Here is an 18031-nt window from a genome sequence, read left to right as displayed (position 1 = left end):
TAGTGCTGGGAGCCTAGAGTGGAGTGTTATAACATGAGCAGAAAGCTATGTTCAGCTCTAGTGCTGGGAGCCTAGGGTAGAGTGTATGAACTTAGCAGGAAACTATGTTCATCTCTAGTGCGGGGAGCCTAGAGTAGAAAGTGTTCTAACTGAGCGGCGAGCTAAGTATGATAATTCTACAGCAGTAAGCCTATAGATGAGAATTAAACTAACAAAGAGCTACATTGAAGAGTTTCGAAGCAGATGTGACAAGTATATGATGATAGTATTGAACTATGTTTATCTCCAGTGCTGGGGGCATAGAGATTAAAGTATGACTTAGCAGGGAGTTGAGTAGGACTGGTTTTTAAATAAGTAAAACTAGGCAAATTTGTTAGACGTGTACAGCCTAAGAAGAAGAATAAGAATATTTGTTCAACCTAATTTTCCAGAATAGAGCGAAAAATGAAATAGAAGAAGATTTGTTTAGTTTGGGCTTAGAAAAGCGCCCATTTGAAATGTTTAAAAAAAAAAAAAGTTCAGCGTTATAGCAAGCAGTGCTATTGAGTGTTTTGCTCATAATGTTCAATGTAACGCCAGGATTTGATTTAAAACAATATTTGAAAGGGGTTTTCATCTTTTCAGAAGAAACGTCGAAATGATTGTGGAAGGATACAACTTTTCCGAATTAATAGAATCAGTAGCAGTCAGTTAAAAAAATAAAGCTGAAAAAGTGTCTTTTTAGTAAAAGAAATTAAAATTTGGAATCAATACTGATGATTGAAACATGCAGCAAAAGTAAAATGTAGAAAAAAAGGAACATCCACTAGAACCACTGAGAAAATGTATGTATCATGGTTTACCAAAAGTTTCCACTAAATGATGATACAATTATTTGGTAAAAGAAAAAAAAAGGAAACAAATTAAATCAAAAGATAAATGAATATCAGCATTATTGAAACAGCGGGAGAATGATTTACAAAGTTCGTTGGGAACAGGACTCATGAGCAACCGGGTATTCAAATAAAGGTACTGTTATGGAATTTAGCTTGTAAATGGTGAGAACGATGCGAGGCAAGAGGCGATAGAGTCACCAAAGTATATAAGTAGTAATGAGGAACAGTCCCTGATCACTGAGGTGTTCTATTGAAAGGGGATTAAGTAGTTGAAATGACTCGTTCGCTGACTTTAAACATACGATCTGGAGCTATGGTTGTATGAAATGAGATATTTGAGCTTCTTCAATGCTGTGATAAACAGGGCATATTCGCTGTGTTTCGTCAGACGAGAGTCTAGAAAACGGAAAACGATCTTGATTCATTGAATTAAATTGAATACATGAATGCTCATGGAATGTATTCATGGCTGAAATTCTATCGGAATAGTTTATTGAGATAGTTACTATTGATTTGTACCTAGTTCAATTCAAAGATAAAAAGAACGGAGTTAGGAAACGAGCGGTCAACTCAGAAGGCCGTTTATTGCTCACCTAGGACACAGAGCTGTCTTAGGAATAATCAAATGTTGAATCAACGAACACCTTCTTGTAATTTTGGAAGTATATAAACAGTTAAGGATAAACATAAGATAAGCTCAGGAAACGAATTAGCAGAATACGCTAATTTCTTTACAAATTATTTTCAGGTGCTAATATTTTGAGAAAATAATCATTAGGTAGTCAGTGAGATATGCAAGTCAATCAAGTAATAAGAAATAAAAAATCTGTAATATTATTACCTTTTTCTTGATGTGATCTTGGAAGTTTCTTCAAGAACTAAAATCTGAGGCTAATCCTATTCATTTAGACAACGTTTCTCAACTACGGCTATTCAAATCGTTGTACAAAGCAATGGAGGTTTAAGATTAAGGATCTCAGTTGTCTTAAAAAAAAGCCCTAACGTGCGATGATTAAAGGATAAGCAAACTTTAATAACGTGTCGTCCCGGAATACAACATAAACTACACGTCGAAGCTGTTTTTTTTTTCAAGCGCTTCAATGAAACCATAATAGAATTATCTTAAGGATGTACATAGAAGTCTAGGAAAAGGGGGGGAAGAGAGCGCACGGGGTAGTAGATTGATTGTCAAAGGTAAGATCTATTCAGTAGTAAGGTTTGGCTATGTAAAACGCGCATTATTTTGTTTTGATGTATCTCTCGAAGAGCTCACCTTGATCTCTTCTTGGAAAAGTTCATAAAATACAACCCATCAAGAATGTATATTTAGCTTTTTCAATTTGAACTGAAACTAGGATAATACAATATCATAACGTAAACAGTTTAAGCTTATAAAGTAGCAAACGAATAAAATGAGTTACACAAATTTGTATGTTAAATCAAACCGATTGGCGTGCTCATATACATATTTATTTCGTTTTCAATTTTCAATTAAAGAAAAGTAGGGATGTAGGGTTTTGCTTTATATCCAGTATTCATTGTTTATAATTATAATACACCTTATTATTTGACATACCTTGGGATTGATAGAGGATGGTCGAGGGAACGGACAACAGATAGAAGGAGAACGGAGAGAACGGCCCGTCGCGTGTGAATGGAAGTAATGGTGATTCGAGTCGTGCTGAATTCGCAAATAAAGTGTTCGGAATTGGACATTATAGTGTCCTTTGTAGTAGCTACTGTACTTCCATGAAACTGACACATGAATTTCACGTAAAGTCTTAGTGGATGGATTGAAATAATGTTTTTGCTTTTTTCTCAAGCGCGTAGTAGTAAATGTTAGTGACAGTAATAAACGATAGTAAAAATAAATTTTATTTACGATTAAATTGAATTCATTTTCACTTTTTTAATACCGAAAGAAAAAATGGGGAAAAAAATAATAGAAAAGATCCAAATATCATTTCTATACTAAACACATTTCACGTAGCTTTCATCATCACATCAGTTGCACTTGATGTTCACCAAGCAAAAATTTCTAGGCGAGAGTTAACTTATTTTATTTGAACAAGTCACGTGAAAACCAGTAAGATAAAAATAATGTACACTCATCCGAAAAGGAAACGTAGGCTTTCGTTACGTGAATTTTTGCTTGACTTACGTGAATCACTTAGAGGTCAATAAAAAAACACTTGATCCTTACGTGAAACTCACATAATTAAATTCTGTCAAAATGAAGACACATTCGATTTACGTGAAAATCCAATGATCCGCCAAGTATAGACGGAATTTAATTTTAATTTTTTATTTAAATGATACGAAAAAAAATTCCTACATTCTTATTTCAATGAAATCTATGTGAATCGCATGTAGCAGAACGAATCCCTTTTCACATTCGATCTACGTTTTCTTCACATACAACGCATATGAAAATTACGTGAATTCTGCTTGCTGTGTGAGCTCTGTTTGCTACCTGAAGTTCACGTAGGTTCCACGTGATTTTCATGGTGGCAAAAATCCATGAACATTTTCACGTAGTGTTCATGTGAAAAGTTTTTTCCGTGTAGTTTTTCACGTTGCAGCTACGTGCAGATTATTTTGGGTGTATGCTAAAATCATCCAAAGTAATACACTTAGATCTATTTAATTTATAGTTACCGAATACCAATTAGAAAAATATAGTTGAATCTACCATATTTATAGTTGAATGCATAACATTTGATCGAGAAATAATCATAAAAATTGCAAGTGTTACGTTCTCTTGTAAAATGACAACAAAACAGTCTCGAAAGAAGAACAAAATTCAAAATGTTTTTTGGATGGCAGTAATGTTTAAAAAATTTACCAAAATTATCATCAGCCGAAAACGTCGGACAGCCCTGGGTGGTGGTGAAAGGTTCGTCGTGGCTTTCCGGTTCTTCTAGCACCAGCTGCAGCACCGGAACCACATTTCCGCTCGGATTAGAAGAGGGTACCGGGAAAGCCACCTTAACACCATCATTCTCGGGTTGCAGCTGCTTCTTTAGGTTGTTATTGTTGTTGATTCCAGGCTCATCCGATTGAGGAGCTAGTGCGGCAGTCGACTGTAATGGAAGTACCCGTGGTTCTTCCAGTTCCTCGTAGGGAATTTCCGGCTCGCTAAACGTGGTGTGCGTTCCGTTGTTATTATTATCGTTAGGGAAACCATCGTTGTTGCCGGTAAAATTAACAGTAGGGATCGCACTGACCAACGGTGGTGGCTTTCTCGGATGATGGATTAAAACCGGAAACAGTAGAGCAGTTAGCGCCAACCACGTGGTCTTCGTGGCGAGCGGGCGGGATTTCATTGTTTGGCACGACTCTCTTCAAACCTTGTTTTTTTTTCGAGCTTTTTACTTGCACACAAACTAACAGACTAAACTTGAGAGGGCCCACCAAAACTTTTCCTTCGTGATTTGCACCAATTCCACTGCTCTGAACTCTAATTATTATCGTTTCTCTTCATTGCATCGACTAAACACGGCACCAACTCATTATTAGGGCGGCTCATCATCTTCATGCTTTTTTTTCTTCTTTTTTTTGCTCTTCACAGTTTACATAGCGCTCTTCCTATAGATGGGGCTGCTTTTCTTCGCGCTCACAATCACCAATTTGTTTGCCAAACTACACCGGAAAATCGTAAAGTAGAAAAGGTAAATGAAAAATCCCTCACCAAAAAACGAAAATTCAAACCATCAAAATTTATCTGCAGCTCGTAAATCACTGTTTTTCGTTTGTTTTGTTTTTTCACTTGCCAGTGTCATGCATCATTTGTTATCTTTGGCTTGTCTTGCGTTCCGGCTTTTTTTTTCGTTCCCAAACGATGCTGAATAAATGCCTTATTGTATAAAGTTGGGTGTATTAGGCTCTATGATTGACCATTAGGGTGTGTCAAATTGTTAAGAAAATTTGTTTAGAATTTCCAAATGCCTGGGGTCCAAAAGAATTTTTTAGGACCAAATGAACTACTGATTTTTGTTAGATTTTTAAAATGAGATCATGGGACGCAGGTTTTGATTTTAGGTTTTAAATGGAACAATGTAAAATTTTGTTTTAAGACAAACGCTTGTTTTGATTATCTTGAATATTTTTTTCGCATCTACGAAAACGAAATTTAAACAAGGTATTTCCTAGCTTGTCAAAGAAACAGCTGATTTCTCGTGTTTACATGTTTTTTGGCATATCTTGGTCCGCTGAATAACAACATTTAGCATGTTCAATGACCACGCAAAATTTAAATGTGATTGACACCAAAATTAAATGGAAATCAAACAATATGTGCCCCAATAGGTTTTATCAAGGTAGATATGATTTTTTTTAAATTCATCGTATTTGAAACTTATAACAAATATGAAATTCCTATAGGAAACGAAAATTAAATTTGAAGAAAAAAAGATTTCTCTTTCGTAAAACCATTAAACAAATCTAAACTTCAACATTTAAAATATGAACCAACTGTGGTGTTATGATTTTGCAAAACAAATAACATAAACAAAGCGGACCAGCATCTGTATCAGGAAATATCTGATATATGGAGCTTAGTGGAAAGTTTTCAGAGTAAATTGTCGTTGAAGACTACAAGGTAATCCAAGGAATATTGAAAGAAGTTAGTGCCGAGAGCCATATTTGATTTTTTTTTCGTGACGTCACTGTTGCCAAGCTGTCGAAGGTTTATACTGGTAGAACTCAAATTTCAAAGTTAAATACATTAAAGAACTAAATTAAAATCCAATTTGATTCGGATTATGTTGTAAGGCCACTAGTTGATTGTGCTATGAGGTTTCTTTGTGTTTAATAGACTGCAGTGTGTATTATTCTTGAATTTGTTATTGAATGCACAGTCATGCTATATGCGAAACGAGCAAAAATAATAATTTTCCCCTTTCAAAAGGTCTGATTTGTAGTTTATGGCAGTGCACCTCATCGTCATGATTTGAATCTAACATGGTGTACCATATGAATTTCTAATTTAGAACAATTAACCCCAATAAAACCATTGCAACTTTGGTTTACTTAATTCCAATATAAGATTGTGGTTGGATTCGAAAAATACTATTTTTGGATATTTTATTTTATCAACGGTTCAAACCTAACTGATTTCAACATTTATAAGGAAAATTTTGAACTAATTATCAAGTTTTGCCAATTTGAGTTAGGATTCCTCAGCAACTTCAATCGTCTGAATTAAAGCAAAACAATTACTACATTAATCTTTTTTAGTATCAGTCTTGAAGCACAATAATATTTCTAGAATTGTGTGCCTTCAAAGTTGAAAAAATCTTCAATTTTTTTTAATGGCTAACAAAAATTGAAAAAATTCCATATAAATTCACAGATTATTGGCAACAGTGACGTCACAGGCGGTACTAATACTAAAGCAAGGCTGCCTCGGCACTAACTCCTTTAAATATTCCTTGAAGGCAATCGAAATTAGGCTTGGGCCTGCTAAAAAGAATAAGGCTTGCTTTTTACGCTTACACAGATTTCTTTAAGAATGACAGCTAGTCTGAGCGAAATTGGAGTGGAGGCTATTGCTTTCTCTGTTTAACACATGAGAAATTGTATACCTAGATTGCCAGTGCGCCATGGCCGTAGGAAAGGAGGGGAGGGGGGGGGGGGTGTTTGGGGGTTACCCTCCCCCCTTGAGGATCCAAAAACAGAAAGCGAGGTATTACTCTACACTCAAAATTAAAAATTCAGAACCAACTTATGATAATAGAGAAAGGTTAACCCTTTAATGCATGACTTTTTTTTAAATGAGAATAGCAATTATTGATTCAGTGAAATAATATAATTTTAATTTGAAGAACACAAATCAACTGGTTTGAAGTCGTTATTTTGAGGTTTATAAAAGTTATGGCCCATCAAAGATGAAAAATAATTTTTGAAATTCTTAATTCATTTCAATACGATTTGGCAAATTTCTTCCAAACCTTGTTAATTGGGTGCAGGAAAGTGTTTGTGATTGATTGAGATCAAAAAATTTGTTAGAATTTGTAAATCTGAAGAAATAACAGCGATTTTTCAAAAACTACTTTTTTCGAAAAAATAAATGAATTTGATTTTTGCATTTTATTCGCATACTTTGTCAGATATCTTACACATACATTGAAATACCGTAACAAAAATACCATGGGCTAATTTGTTTTAATCTCTAGAATACTTTTTGTGAATACATCACTCAAAAATATCTACGCGTTTAGGAGATATTTGGATTTTGATAAGTGTTGTTTCAAAACAACACTATGCATTAGAGGGTTAATCAAGAGTAACTATCTAGACTAAAAACTAACGCCAAAATTTCAAAAATCCATCCCAAATTAAAAATTCTGTTAAACTTTTTTCAAAATTTTCTCAATTGTTCATCGAAATTCAGGTCTGAATATTAAATTTTGAATTTAATTAAACCCATTTCGGAGATTCTGATTCCATGATTCCCAAAAAGCAAAATTGCATTCCAGTGTAACCTGTTCAGGATTCTTGATTTCCAGTTTGTATAATCATAAGAAATTAGAAATGAAAAGCTGATTTGAAATTCTGAAAAGAGAAATTTTGTATTATATTCAAATTCGAAGCTCTTAAACTTGATTCTTACACAATATTTAAAAATTTAAAGCTTCGAAATGAAAATCCAACATTAAAAATTCAGATTCAGATCTTTGTAAATTCATAATTTATTTCAGATTTGCAATACAGATTAAAAATAAATAGTTTTAATAGTGAATTTAGATTAAACCTGAACTTGAGAATTGAAATAATAGATTCATGAATGAGGGCTCTAAAACTTTGCTCATAAAATTCTGATATGGAATAAGATTCGGGAATCGTATTTTTTGTACATTTCAGAAATCGTAGGAAAATTTGGATACAGATTCAAAGCGCAATTTTTTTAATTCAGGTTCAGAATTCAGATTTAGAAAGCAGATTCAAAATTCAGAAAAAGGTTGAACTTGTAAATAAATTTTACAAGTGTGCTACACTTCTGAGTATGTATAAATCGAATGGACTGAATTTGTGTGTCAAACATTGTTCTACAAAATTGAATATAACATTTGCTGTAACTTAAAACTCTAAATTTGAGAAATTTAAAGGGGTTTCTGAGATATAGAATGCCGAATTTTAGTGAACAAACTCAATTCAATTGAAAATCGCAAATAAAAGGTAGAATTTAAGTTCTTTGTTTTATCCAAAAACCCGAATTTTATTTAAAAAAAATCATCCACAGGATTTTTACTATGGATTTTATTCTTTATGAAGAATACTTGCTGTGAAAGAAAAATCGTCACCTAAAAAATCTTTAAAAAAAAACTATATTTCCAATAACATTGCAAATACAACCAGGACACCAAAATTCGGCAGTTTATGTTTCAAAAATCAGCTATTTTAATATTGATATTTGAGTAACATGAAGTGTTATGATAAATTTTGTAGAATGAGGTTTCATAATAAGATTCATAACGTTTGAATTATGCGTTAATGGAGCATAATAGCGGCAAGCGAAACAACGAGATATCTCGTATTTGGTCCGCAATGTGAAAATATTGCAGTTTTTTCAAAGCTAAATTTCATACTAAAATCATTAATTTGGTTCAAGTTTGTTTCAAAAAAAATTTGGCCGAAAATCGGATGATTTTTATCTCTTACTTATTTTTTTTAATTTAATTTATTTTCATTAAAGGTTAAAATGTTTGAATTTGCGTAATAGTTTGGAATATTAAACGGTTTGAGTAAGAATAAGTTTTTTCAAGAAAATAAAGAATTTCTCTAAAAAAAGCTTATTTTATGCCCAAATCAACTAAGTTTGATCTACCAGACTGTTAAACAAATTCAAAGATATTAACCATCGATGAAAGTGAATTTAGCTCACCTTTTAGGTTGAGGACGAATTCAAAAGAACCCCCCCTAATTGCGAACAGCCAAGATCTGTCAAAAAAGGTGTCTTTTTATCGAGTTAATTTTTCACATTATTTAGAAAAGCTGGCATATTTACTAAATAAAGGGTAGCTCTTTAACTTGTCATTCTATCCGATATTTGTGATGGTATGGGTTGCATTGTGGATTATATAAGAAATAGGTAAGTTTCAAAGTTTTGAATCAATGAATCGGTTAACGCTGAAAGAAGATCCCCAAGCAACCAAAAGTCGCGTTTTTGCTTAAAGATGGAACTAGGAAGTTCACATTTGGCTGAAAAAATGTTTTACGGGAGCTTCAGGTGACCCATGTCACGTAAAAGTTACTCGGGGGATTCCATCGCCTTTTGAAAGGTTAAAATATCGATAACGGAACTTCCAGGCGCTGTAAACTTCTTTCGAGAGGGTCGAAAACATTCCTTAAACACTTTCTAACGCACCGTTCAAGATACTTCTAGGTGTTTTGTAGAACCTATTTGGGAATTCTAAGCGACTTGTCAAAAATGTTTGTCAATTTTCTGTCATGCTATTTGTTTTTTTTATATATGAGTACTGATTTTTACAATGGAATTCAGCGCAAAAAAAACTCGTCGACGCGTTGAAATGTATAATATGTAGAAAGAATTTTTCGAATTTTAATCATCAATGTAAAAATATTCGAATAAATTTTTGATGACGAGAATTTTTGTTATTATTTATAAAGTGTACCGAAAGTTCTTTAAACGAAATAAAGTACAGTCTATTGACCAACCCATTCAATCATCTCATTACAGTGGCAATGAACTATTGCTGGATTGGTCAAGAGGCTGGTGAGTTTCATTGAAAGCTAATGAACAGCGGTACAAATCTCTAGGCGTAAGAAGCTTTTGTAATCAAAACCATACAATTAAACCCAATGTGATTGACCATGATGGACCGGCAACCTAGTAATCTGTCATCTGGTTGATAGAGCAATCTCTCAACCGGATTTTTTTTCGACGCATGAAAGTTTTTTGAAATTCTCTTAAAAGTTGAATAGCATTCTCTTCAGCCACTAAAACGAACTTCAAAGTAGCTTTAAGAACTTAAATTTTGGGCTGATTAGCATTCCCTTCAGACATAAACGAGAGCTGATTGAGCTTCTATGAGCCCTTTTTAAGGGAATTCTGGTTGCTTGGGTCAGCTGAATATTTCCCGGTTCTATAACTGAAGCATGAAAATTATTCCTAGCCGAATTAATAAATTCAAAATAAACTGATTTGTTTTTATTATTTTCTTTCCATTATTCTGACACTTTAAAGGGCTGACATCGCCATGCAGAGCGGGCTTCCAAAATAATCTGTAGTTTTGACATTTTTACATTACTAATTTTCACCTTCGTTTGACGTACAAATAAATAAATAAATAAATAAATAAATAACGGAACAAAACTACTCTATGAGAAGATGCGCCAGATGAATGTGTACTGTAATGCTTCATAAATATTATTATAACGAGAAGTTATGAACTTCAGGGTCTTAATATACTCTGATAAAATGATCTACATTTATCTTTTTACCAAAATTTCAGAGTAACTTGATACCACGTTAGTGCAATAGTTGAATTAACCTTTAAAAGATTGAATTTTGTTTTTCCTTATTTCCTCATTTTCTTTTTAGTGGAGAGATGCTCGTTATAAACGGTTTTCATATTTTTAAAGCTTTGAATTGTAACCTAGTTTTTGTGTAAAGAACGTTTCTTACTGAGGCTTCAACTGCTATAAGGGAACATTCCCAACGGCAGTTTTGTTTTTTTTTCTAGAACCAACTGAAACTCTCTTATTAGACGATAAAAAAATACAGAGCAATGTCCCGAAGCTTCCATCCAACAACATTCATCAAACGAAGGCCGCGGCCCATAATCACTTTCACTTGCCGGAGGAGCCAGCATGATAAGATTCCTGATGGCGAAACGGAACGAAATAAATCGGAACTAAGTACCCTAGAGACGGAAGTGGTCATTCCAGAGTGGCGAGCCACCAGGCAAAAAGCAATTTTCAATTTGTTTGCCGTATCTCTTACGGTTTTTTTATGTTCGGCCCGGTGACCTCCAGCAATTGATGGCAATTGTTCTTCTTGCTTCTTTATTTGTTTCAGGTGTGGTGGGTGCGAGTGCTATGTACTGTTTTATTATCTCAAATAAGGTGTGGGTGCCCTCTAGAACAGTTGAGCAGTATTTTGGAATGAGAAATGATGAGACGTTTCGCTTTTCTATCCGATCACGAATTCATTTGGAACACTTCCAAAACTAAAAACTTCAACTAAACAAGACACTGAGTTCAAGTAATTCAACAAGACCAAATTTGAAAAAATGGTACCCAATTTATTGCTGTACGAATTTTTGAGACTGTCTTTTTTTTGCTTGGGTTTTTTAGCAAACACCCATAGATCCACAAAGGACAATAAATGAGGGTCCTCAAAATTTGAACAGCAAAAACTTGCCAACCACTGAAGCGATTTTCACTTATTTCGTCTTATTGGTAGTTAAGTTTAAGTTTGTACCACTTTACTCAACTCTAAATCCAAAGAACTGTGAGATCAGAGATGCCAGGCGGTTTATATCAAAAATCAGGACACCAAGAAGGAAAAAAAAATCAGTTTTTCAGGATGATTTCAATTCTGCTTAGATTGAATAAATATTTAAAAACAAATCCAGAAATTTCAAGAATGAGTACAGAAATTTTAAGAAGATCGTAAAGCGGGCCATTTGGAGGGTTACATCGGACAAATTTTTCCCTTTTTGACGGTCGCCAAATGAATTGAGTTTAACAACCGTAGCCGGACAACTTTATCAGATTCAGGGTGCCAAACGGACATATCGGCGTCGAGAAGTTCTCCACGACAAGACGGCAAGTCAACTGCTCTTGACATCTGCCCGGTCGTTGAAATTTCACACAGAAACCATCCAACCGATTCTATCCGCGCCAGATTACGCGGATAGTCGCCAGTCCATCGTCTCTTCCGAGGAACATTTGGCTGAACGATGGTAGACAAGCTCTGGTCATATTCCAGTCCAGTTCCACTACTTACTGACGAGATGGTGCGCTCTAAATTGATATCAATTGACGCTGACATGCTGGTTACGTGCTCTTTAACCCCTGCGTTTTGAGCTTACAGTGCTGTGCCGATGATGAGCAATCAGTTCAGAGCTGAGGAAGAAAATCATTATGAAGGCAATTTAAATTAACTTACATTCTGATTCATCGTTCAGCTTCAAAAATGTTAGCTGTAATTTCATCAATTTAAGGATGGTTATTGATTCATTTCCGAATGGAGAAATCAACCCCAAAATGGTAGTTTCATCTAAACTGGAACAACACCGAAACTATTAAGATTGAAAAATTTCATTCCAGTGAAATGGTTCAAAGTCTTTGTTATTTCATTGAACCGACTCCAGTCGTTCATTATCAGGGTCGAATCGAAAGCCGCAAAAAATCCAACAAACGCTAATAACAGATTGTAAAACCTCTCCTCGGTACCTTCAATTGAGCCATTTTATTTCCAACGAAAGTGGTCTCTCATTCAACATTGTCTGGTGGGCTGGTCAGTTACTACATACTGTTTTGCATTTTCTGATATCAATAATGATGATGATAATGATGATGACGATGATGATAATGACAATTTAAGAGACCAGGAAGAGTGAAAAAAAAAACGATTATGCGCTAGCACCAACAAACTGACACATCCCCCTCATAGCGCGATGTTACCATGGACTGATTGTTGAAATGTTACTGTCCGGTTACTTGGAGCGTGACGAGACATTGGCCCCAGCTAGCGGCATTTTTGTTTTTTTTTTTGGAAGCATACACATATCCAACAATCCAGTGGCCGCCCGCCCGATGATGAACTCCGCCAGACTTGATTCCATCGGACCTCATCAGAATAGAATGGAGTTTGACTTTTAAGCGCTTTTATGTTGGACCCTTCGCCTTATAGCGCTTGTACAGTACTGAACGGAAAGTTTATTCACTTGTTATAATTACAGTGGGAACGCCAAATCATTCTTAAAACTTTTGACGGTTACCATTCTGGTCAATTTTGGAACAGTCAGAAAGTATTTCTAGAAACAGCCTTCCCAAACTGTGCTTTTCTAGCAGTCTGTCAATGTTTACCAGAGCCGCAAAAATCCAAAAATATTTTTAGAAACAGCCTTCTCAAATGTGCGCTTCCGAAGCCAATCCGTGCTTCTCCACCGGAGAACCAAATTAAAATAAAGAATCAGCAGCGGCAGCCTAAAAAATCTGCGCTTCCTAATCTCCACCGGAAGGCCAAATCAAAACAAACAATCGCCAACAGCAGCTTTAAAAATCTGCGCTTCTCAAGCCAATGCGTCTTTCTCCACCCGGAAAACCAATTCAAAACAAACCATCTGTAGCAGCAGCCTTTAAAATCTGCGCCTCCTAAGCCAATCCATCCTTCTCCACCGGAAGGCCAAATCAAAACAAACAATCAGTAGAATCAGCCTTAAACATCCTCGCTTCTTAAGCCAATCCTTCCTTCTCCACCGGAATGCCAAACTAAAATAAACAATTCGTAGAAGCTGCCTTTAAAATCTGCGCTTCCCAAGCCAATCCGTCCTTCTCCACCAGAAGGCAAAATCAAAACAAACAATTAGCAGAATCAGCCTTAAAAATCTGGGCTTTCTAGTCTCTTCGTCTTATTTACTGGATGAACAAAACAATCACAGCAGCACCCTTAACAATCTGCGCTTTTCAAGCATCTCCGTCTTATTTACCGCAGAGACAAAAATCAGAGCAGCAGCCTTTAGAATCTGCGCTTTTCCAACCTCTCCGTCTTTTTTACTGGAGGCGGAACCCTTTTCTAAACCTGGGCATCAGCCTTCCAAATCTGTGGTCATCTTACCAGCTACGCCATTGTCGTGATTTTACTATTTATATGAGTCTCAACTCACAGATTTACTCAGACACGTATGTCGCCCACAAAAATAGTTGACTTTGGTTATTTTGACAAAATAACAAATGTTGCCATAGAAATTAGTTTAATTTTATTTATCTTCAGTGTTGCGAGTACAAATATTATTTTATATTAATTGAATTTGATTTATTTTCTGCACAACCATCATCTAATCTCTACTGTAGGTTACACGGTACACACAAAATGGGTTGGTTTCTACCTCGATCTGTAATTGTTTGTTGTATTCGCACGTTCAAGGTTTACTCAGCGCTTCAGAAAAATCTAAACAGGAATCAACCGTCCGTCGACATTTTACGATTCTTCTAAACGAACTTAAGCGAGTACATGTTATGATAATAATGGGTAAAAGATTTCTTATAAGACGTAGACTAAAGTTAGTTAAAAGTATCTTTATAATGACATTCATACTTTTAACGTAATTTATAGTGTTGTATTTTTTTTGTGATGCTCCCTTAGGCCTATTTGGATACTCCCTAATCCCCATCTTCGCTTTTTTTTAGAAGAGATAGAGACTTTTCAACCTAAGGATGATTTTATTTACACTAAATTTTCTTTTTCTGTGCGACTTTTTGTATGCCGCCATCGTACAATTTCTTCTTCCGGATAAGTCCTATTTTCAAACAGTCTGTTTTATGTATTGTATTGCCAGTTTCTCGAGAGTGTTTATGTTCACAATACCTTCGATGCTCGGCGGTGGGTCGTTGAACATTTTGTAGGAAAGAGAGCGTTTGATAATCTCTTTTTTAATATCCGGCATTTTAAAGTCTTGTGCTCTTTTTGGATTGTGTCTGTGTAAGTCGATTGCTTATTGCAGGTCGTCCTTTAAATTAGATGAATAAACATTAAGCTGTTCTCTGTTTCACTGACAACCATCGAACAATAAGATGATTTTATTTAAGTTCAGAAACAAATTTTATGTTTTCAAAACTCTTGAATCTCGGAATCATCTGCAAACAGCTTGAGACAGTTTGATAACGAAGACAGTTCTTCATCTCATCAATTTGCAGTATGAATAACAAGGGACCTAGAACTCTTCCTTGGGGGACACCTTGATTATTTTCTCTATATCGTGAATAAGATAATCCATATTTTGTTCTTAGCTTTCTGTTATTATTGTAGCCCATAAACCAGTTTAATACCGTTACGTTGAATATATTAAAAGATTTTATCTTATTTTTATATGTATACAACTTTTCATGAAACAGGGACATCAAAGTTAACGCTTCGAAGCGAACTGAAATGAGTTTGGCATAACAAACTATAAATAAAATTGTATCTTTATTTGGGTAGCCAAAATTAGAACGGCATTAAGCGTGATTTTAGCGAATGAAACGGGTTATCAACATCACCACTGGAAATAATGCTGGTAGAATGCAGATCTCGACTAGTTATTCTCATGTAAGGTTTAGTTCTGCTTAGTATCAAAATATTCTATCTGCATCAGATATAATCTTCTTATTAAGATATATACAACTGATATAATTAAGCTGCGGTCGTAATACTTTTTTCAAATATTATTTATAATTTTATGAAGAGATTAACCACCGTAATTTATATTTGTTGCTGCAAGTGCGGACGAACTGCAAGTTTCCCTTCGTGGGGCGAACCACTCTTGGCCTACTAATGTGTTCTGATAGATGCAACTCTATCTGTATCTACCACTTTATAGTAGTAGGCCCGTGAGGAACAAAAATTTGATATGTGATGATAATGCTTCTAAATAAATTCTACCCGCTCATGTTCACCATCTTTCATTTCATCTAACCTTCTATCCATCTATATAAAAAAAATTCATAATCTTTATATGCCTCTACTAAACAGGTCATCACTTTTCACCGCTAAGGCCGATAAATTAAATCTACAATTATTTGTAATCTTTCAGCATCCTAAGAGTCTGCGATGAATTGCCATGTCATGTAATCCTCGCGTCACCTGATCTGTTAAATTCGACCCACCGGAAAGAGCTGATGCGACTGGCCGTTTCAGTTACATGATTTCGCTTTCTGTCTGATTTGCAGCGATCGAGCCAACAATGACAGCGAAATTATTATGACGGTTTGTCACAGCTGGTCAACCGCAACGCAACCGACCGCGCGAGTGATAATAGAAATAATAATGAAATGAGAGGAAAAAAAACTTCAGTTCAGTAAACATCACCCTACGGCTAGATCGTGGATTTGAAGGGGTGAGGGGCGACAGATGGTTTTGTGAATGGCGCTGCACTGCTTTGTTTTTTGTTGTTGTTGATGGTGTTGGTTTTGTTTAATGATTTTTTATCCTCTGATTTGTTGATGTTTTGGAGGAGAGCAGAAGAGAGAGGAAAAAAAATCTGCAATGTAAATAAAGCTTTTACACTGCCGCGAGCGAAGTATTGGATCGGTTTTTTTTTAAAAGAGAATGTGTGAGTGGAATGTAACTTTCCGATGCAGTTGCTGGAAAAAGAAGTTGTGGCAGATTGGCTGTCGTTCGTGAGCCAAGATGTAAACATGCTCTGCTCTTCCGTTTCGGGTTTTTTTTTATTTATTTGGTCCTAAGGATTTCAACATCTGGGTGTCATTCATCCCTCGTTTCGGGGTAGCAATTGCAGTTTTGTAGTATAATGCTCTTATTGAACAAAAAAACAGTGATTTTTATTTGCTGCAGATTTTAACCAAGTGTTGGTGTTAAGGGAAGAGAGATTGTTGCGAGAGAACGCACCAATACTGCGTTGGTCGCAAGATCAGCACAGCACCTGCAAGCCCTGCAAGCAGGTTGTTATTAAACACAAAAGCACCACGCACACTTCCATATGATGCCTTTCTGGCTGGCACTCGGTGTGCGCACTGGAGACGGAAACACACACACGCACACAACTGCAGGGCACGGATTTATCGATTTTTGTTCTGTACGAGGTTTTTGACACTTTTTTGTGCAATGATCTTGCCCTCAGAATTTAGGCCAACTGCAAAAACACGCTTTGCTGACTTAGAACTTCCATTTTCACCGTTAGAATTCAAACTCAATATCTGTGTCACTTATTCCAAATCATTTCCGGTATCTTCGGATCGTAGCAAGCGACAAATTTAGGCCCCATTAATTGACTCCAATCAGCGCCCACCACTAAAATATCACACATTCGGCATAGGCCCAGAGGAAGCCATCATCTTCTCATCCAACAAAAAAGCAGGCCTAGGATTTGCACTCACTTCCACGAACAGCAACCGTTAATTACATTCGATTCCCAAGCCTACCGTGATTGATTTCACTTGCAACTAATAGAACACTAGAAAACAATTTCGCGTGCGAATTGATTCCGTAAATTTGCCAAACCCACCAAACGGAGGACACACACGATATTCGAGACAACTCGGACAAACGGAACGAAATCGAACAACCGACGAACGACAGACACAAGCGATGTGTGTCTTCTCTATGCGCAATCTATCTCTTCTCTGGGCTGGCTGCGGGTAGCCGGAATTCTCCAAACCATCTCACCCCACAAACCATCATCAATGGACGATGCTTTCTGAGAAATTTCATGTTGGCCTCAGCCAAAGCGGCAGCATAGCAGCACATATACATACTTTTATGTGGAAGGTGGGGCGACTTTCTCATCTCTCTCTCCCTTAATCGAAAGCTTTCTCTCTCAAACTCTGATAGTTCTCTCCCGTTTGGCAACTTTTGTTGTTAGAACCACTCAGTACGATCGGAAAATGTGCAGGAAAATTCTCGCTCGCGCTCTCTCTTTTTCTCTGAAACTCATACTACTACCAGGGTTGCCAACATGTTTTTTCAAAAATCAGGGAATCGGCGAAATAAAAATCAGGCAAAATCAGGCAGCGTTAAAGTAACGGACATTTCGCTGAAAGTGATGACCTTTTTTTTTTTTTGATCATCGCTCCACATTTTCACTCTAATATGTATTGTGAGCCTACTTGGTTGAATAATTTACTGCATCAAGCAATAGAAAGATTCCATTTAAAACCCTTTTTAAAATAAGAACTAACGAGAATCTTTTGATTGCATTGATTCAGCCACATTTTCACTTTTCCACTACATCTATGTTGCCTACTAAAGTTCCTTACTACCCTTTTTCATGACATTCGCAAAAATCAGGCAAAATCAGGCATATTTTCAAAAATCAGGGAAATTCAATGGCTTATCAGGTTATCAGGCAGAGCCTCGAAAAATCAGGCAATGCCTGAAAAATCAGGCACATTGGCATCTCTGACTACTACAGTAAAGCTTCCGTTCTGAGAGCTTTGTTCCCACCGTTCCCACGGTTTCCACACGA

The 18031-nt window shown here is 35.9% G+C and overlaps 1 protein-coding gene across 7 annotated transcripts in view; it reads right to left on the bottom strand.

Moving 5' to 3' along the window:
• The window catches only part of LOC129760719 (tyrosine-protein phosphatase 99A-like), a 352268-nt gene that overhangs the window by 32798 nt on the left and 301439 nt on the right, over positions 1-18031 (bottom strand). The window contains exons 1-2 of one of the 7 annotated variants that reach the window (XM_055758612.1): positions 16456-17201; positions 3721-4517 (exon numbers count right to left, since the gene is read on the bottom strand). The exons of 1 other annotated variant lie outside the window; for it this stretch is intronic. In XM_055758612.1, the coding sequence (XP_055614587.1) occupies positions 3721-4201 (481 nt within the window). In that variant the 5' untranslated portion in view covers positions 4202-4517; positions 16456-17201. Of the gene's footprint in view, positions 1-3720; positions 4518-16455; positions 17202-18031 lie in introns of those variants that run through there. 5 more of the 7 variants (XM_055758550.1, XM_055758671.1, XM_055758728.1 and 2 more) reach the window with 5 other exon arrangements.

This window comes from Uranotaenia lowii, chromosome 1, assembly GCF_029784155.1.
Source record: "Uranotaenia lowii strain MFRU-FL chromosome 1, ASM2978415v1, whole genome shotgun sequence".
NCBI lineage: Eukaryota > Metazoa > Arthropoda > Insecta > Diptera > Culicidae > Uranotaenia > Uranotaenia lowii.
Note: the sequence above shows the minus strand (reverse complement) of the source record. Positions and strands in the feature narration are given on the sequence as shown.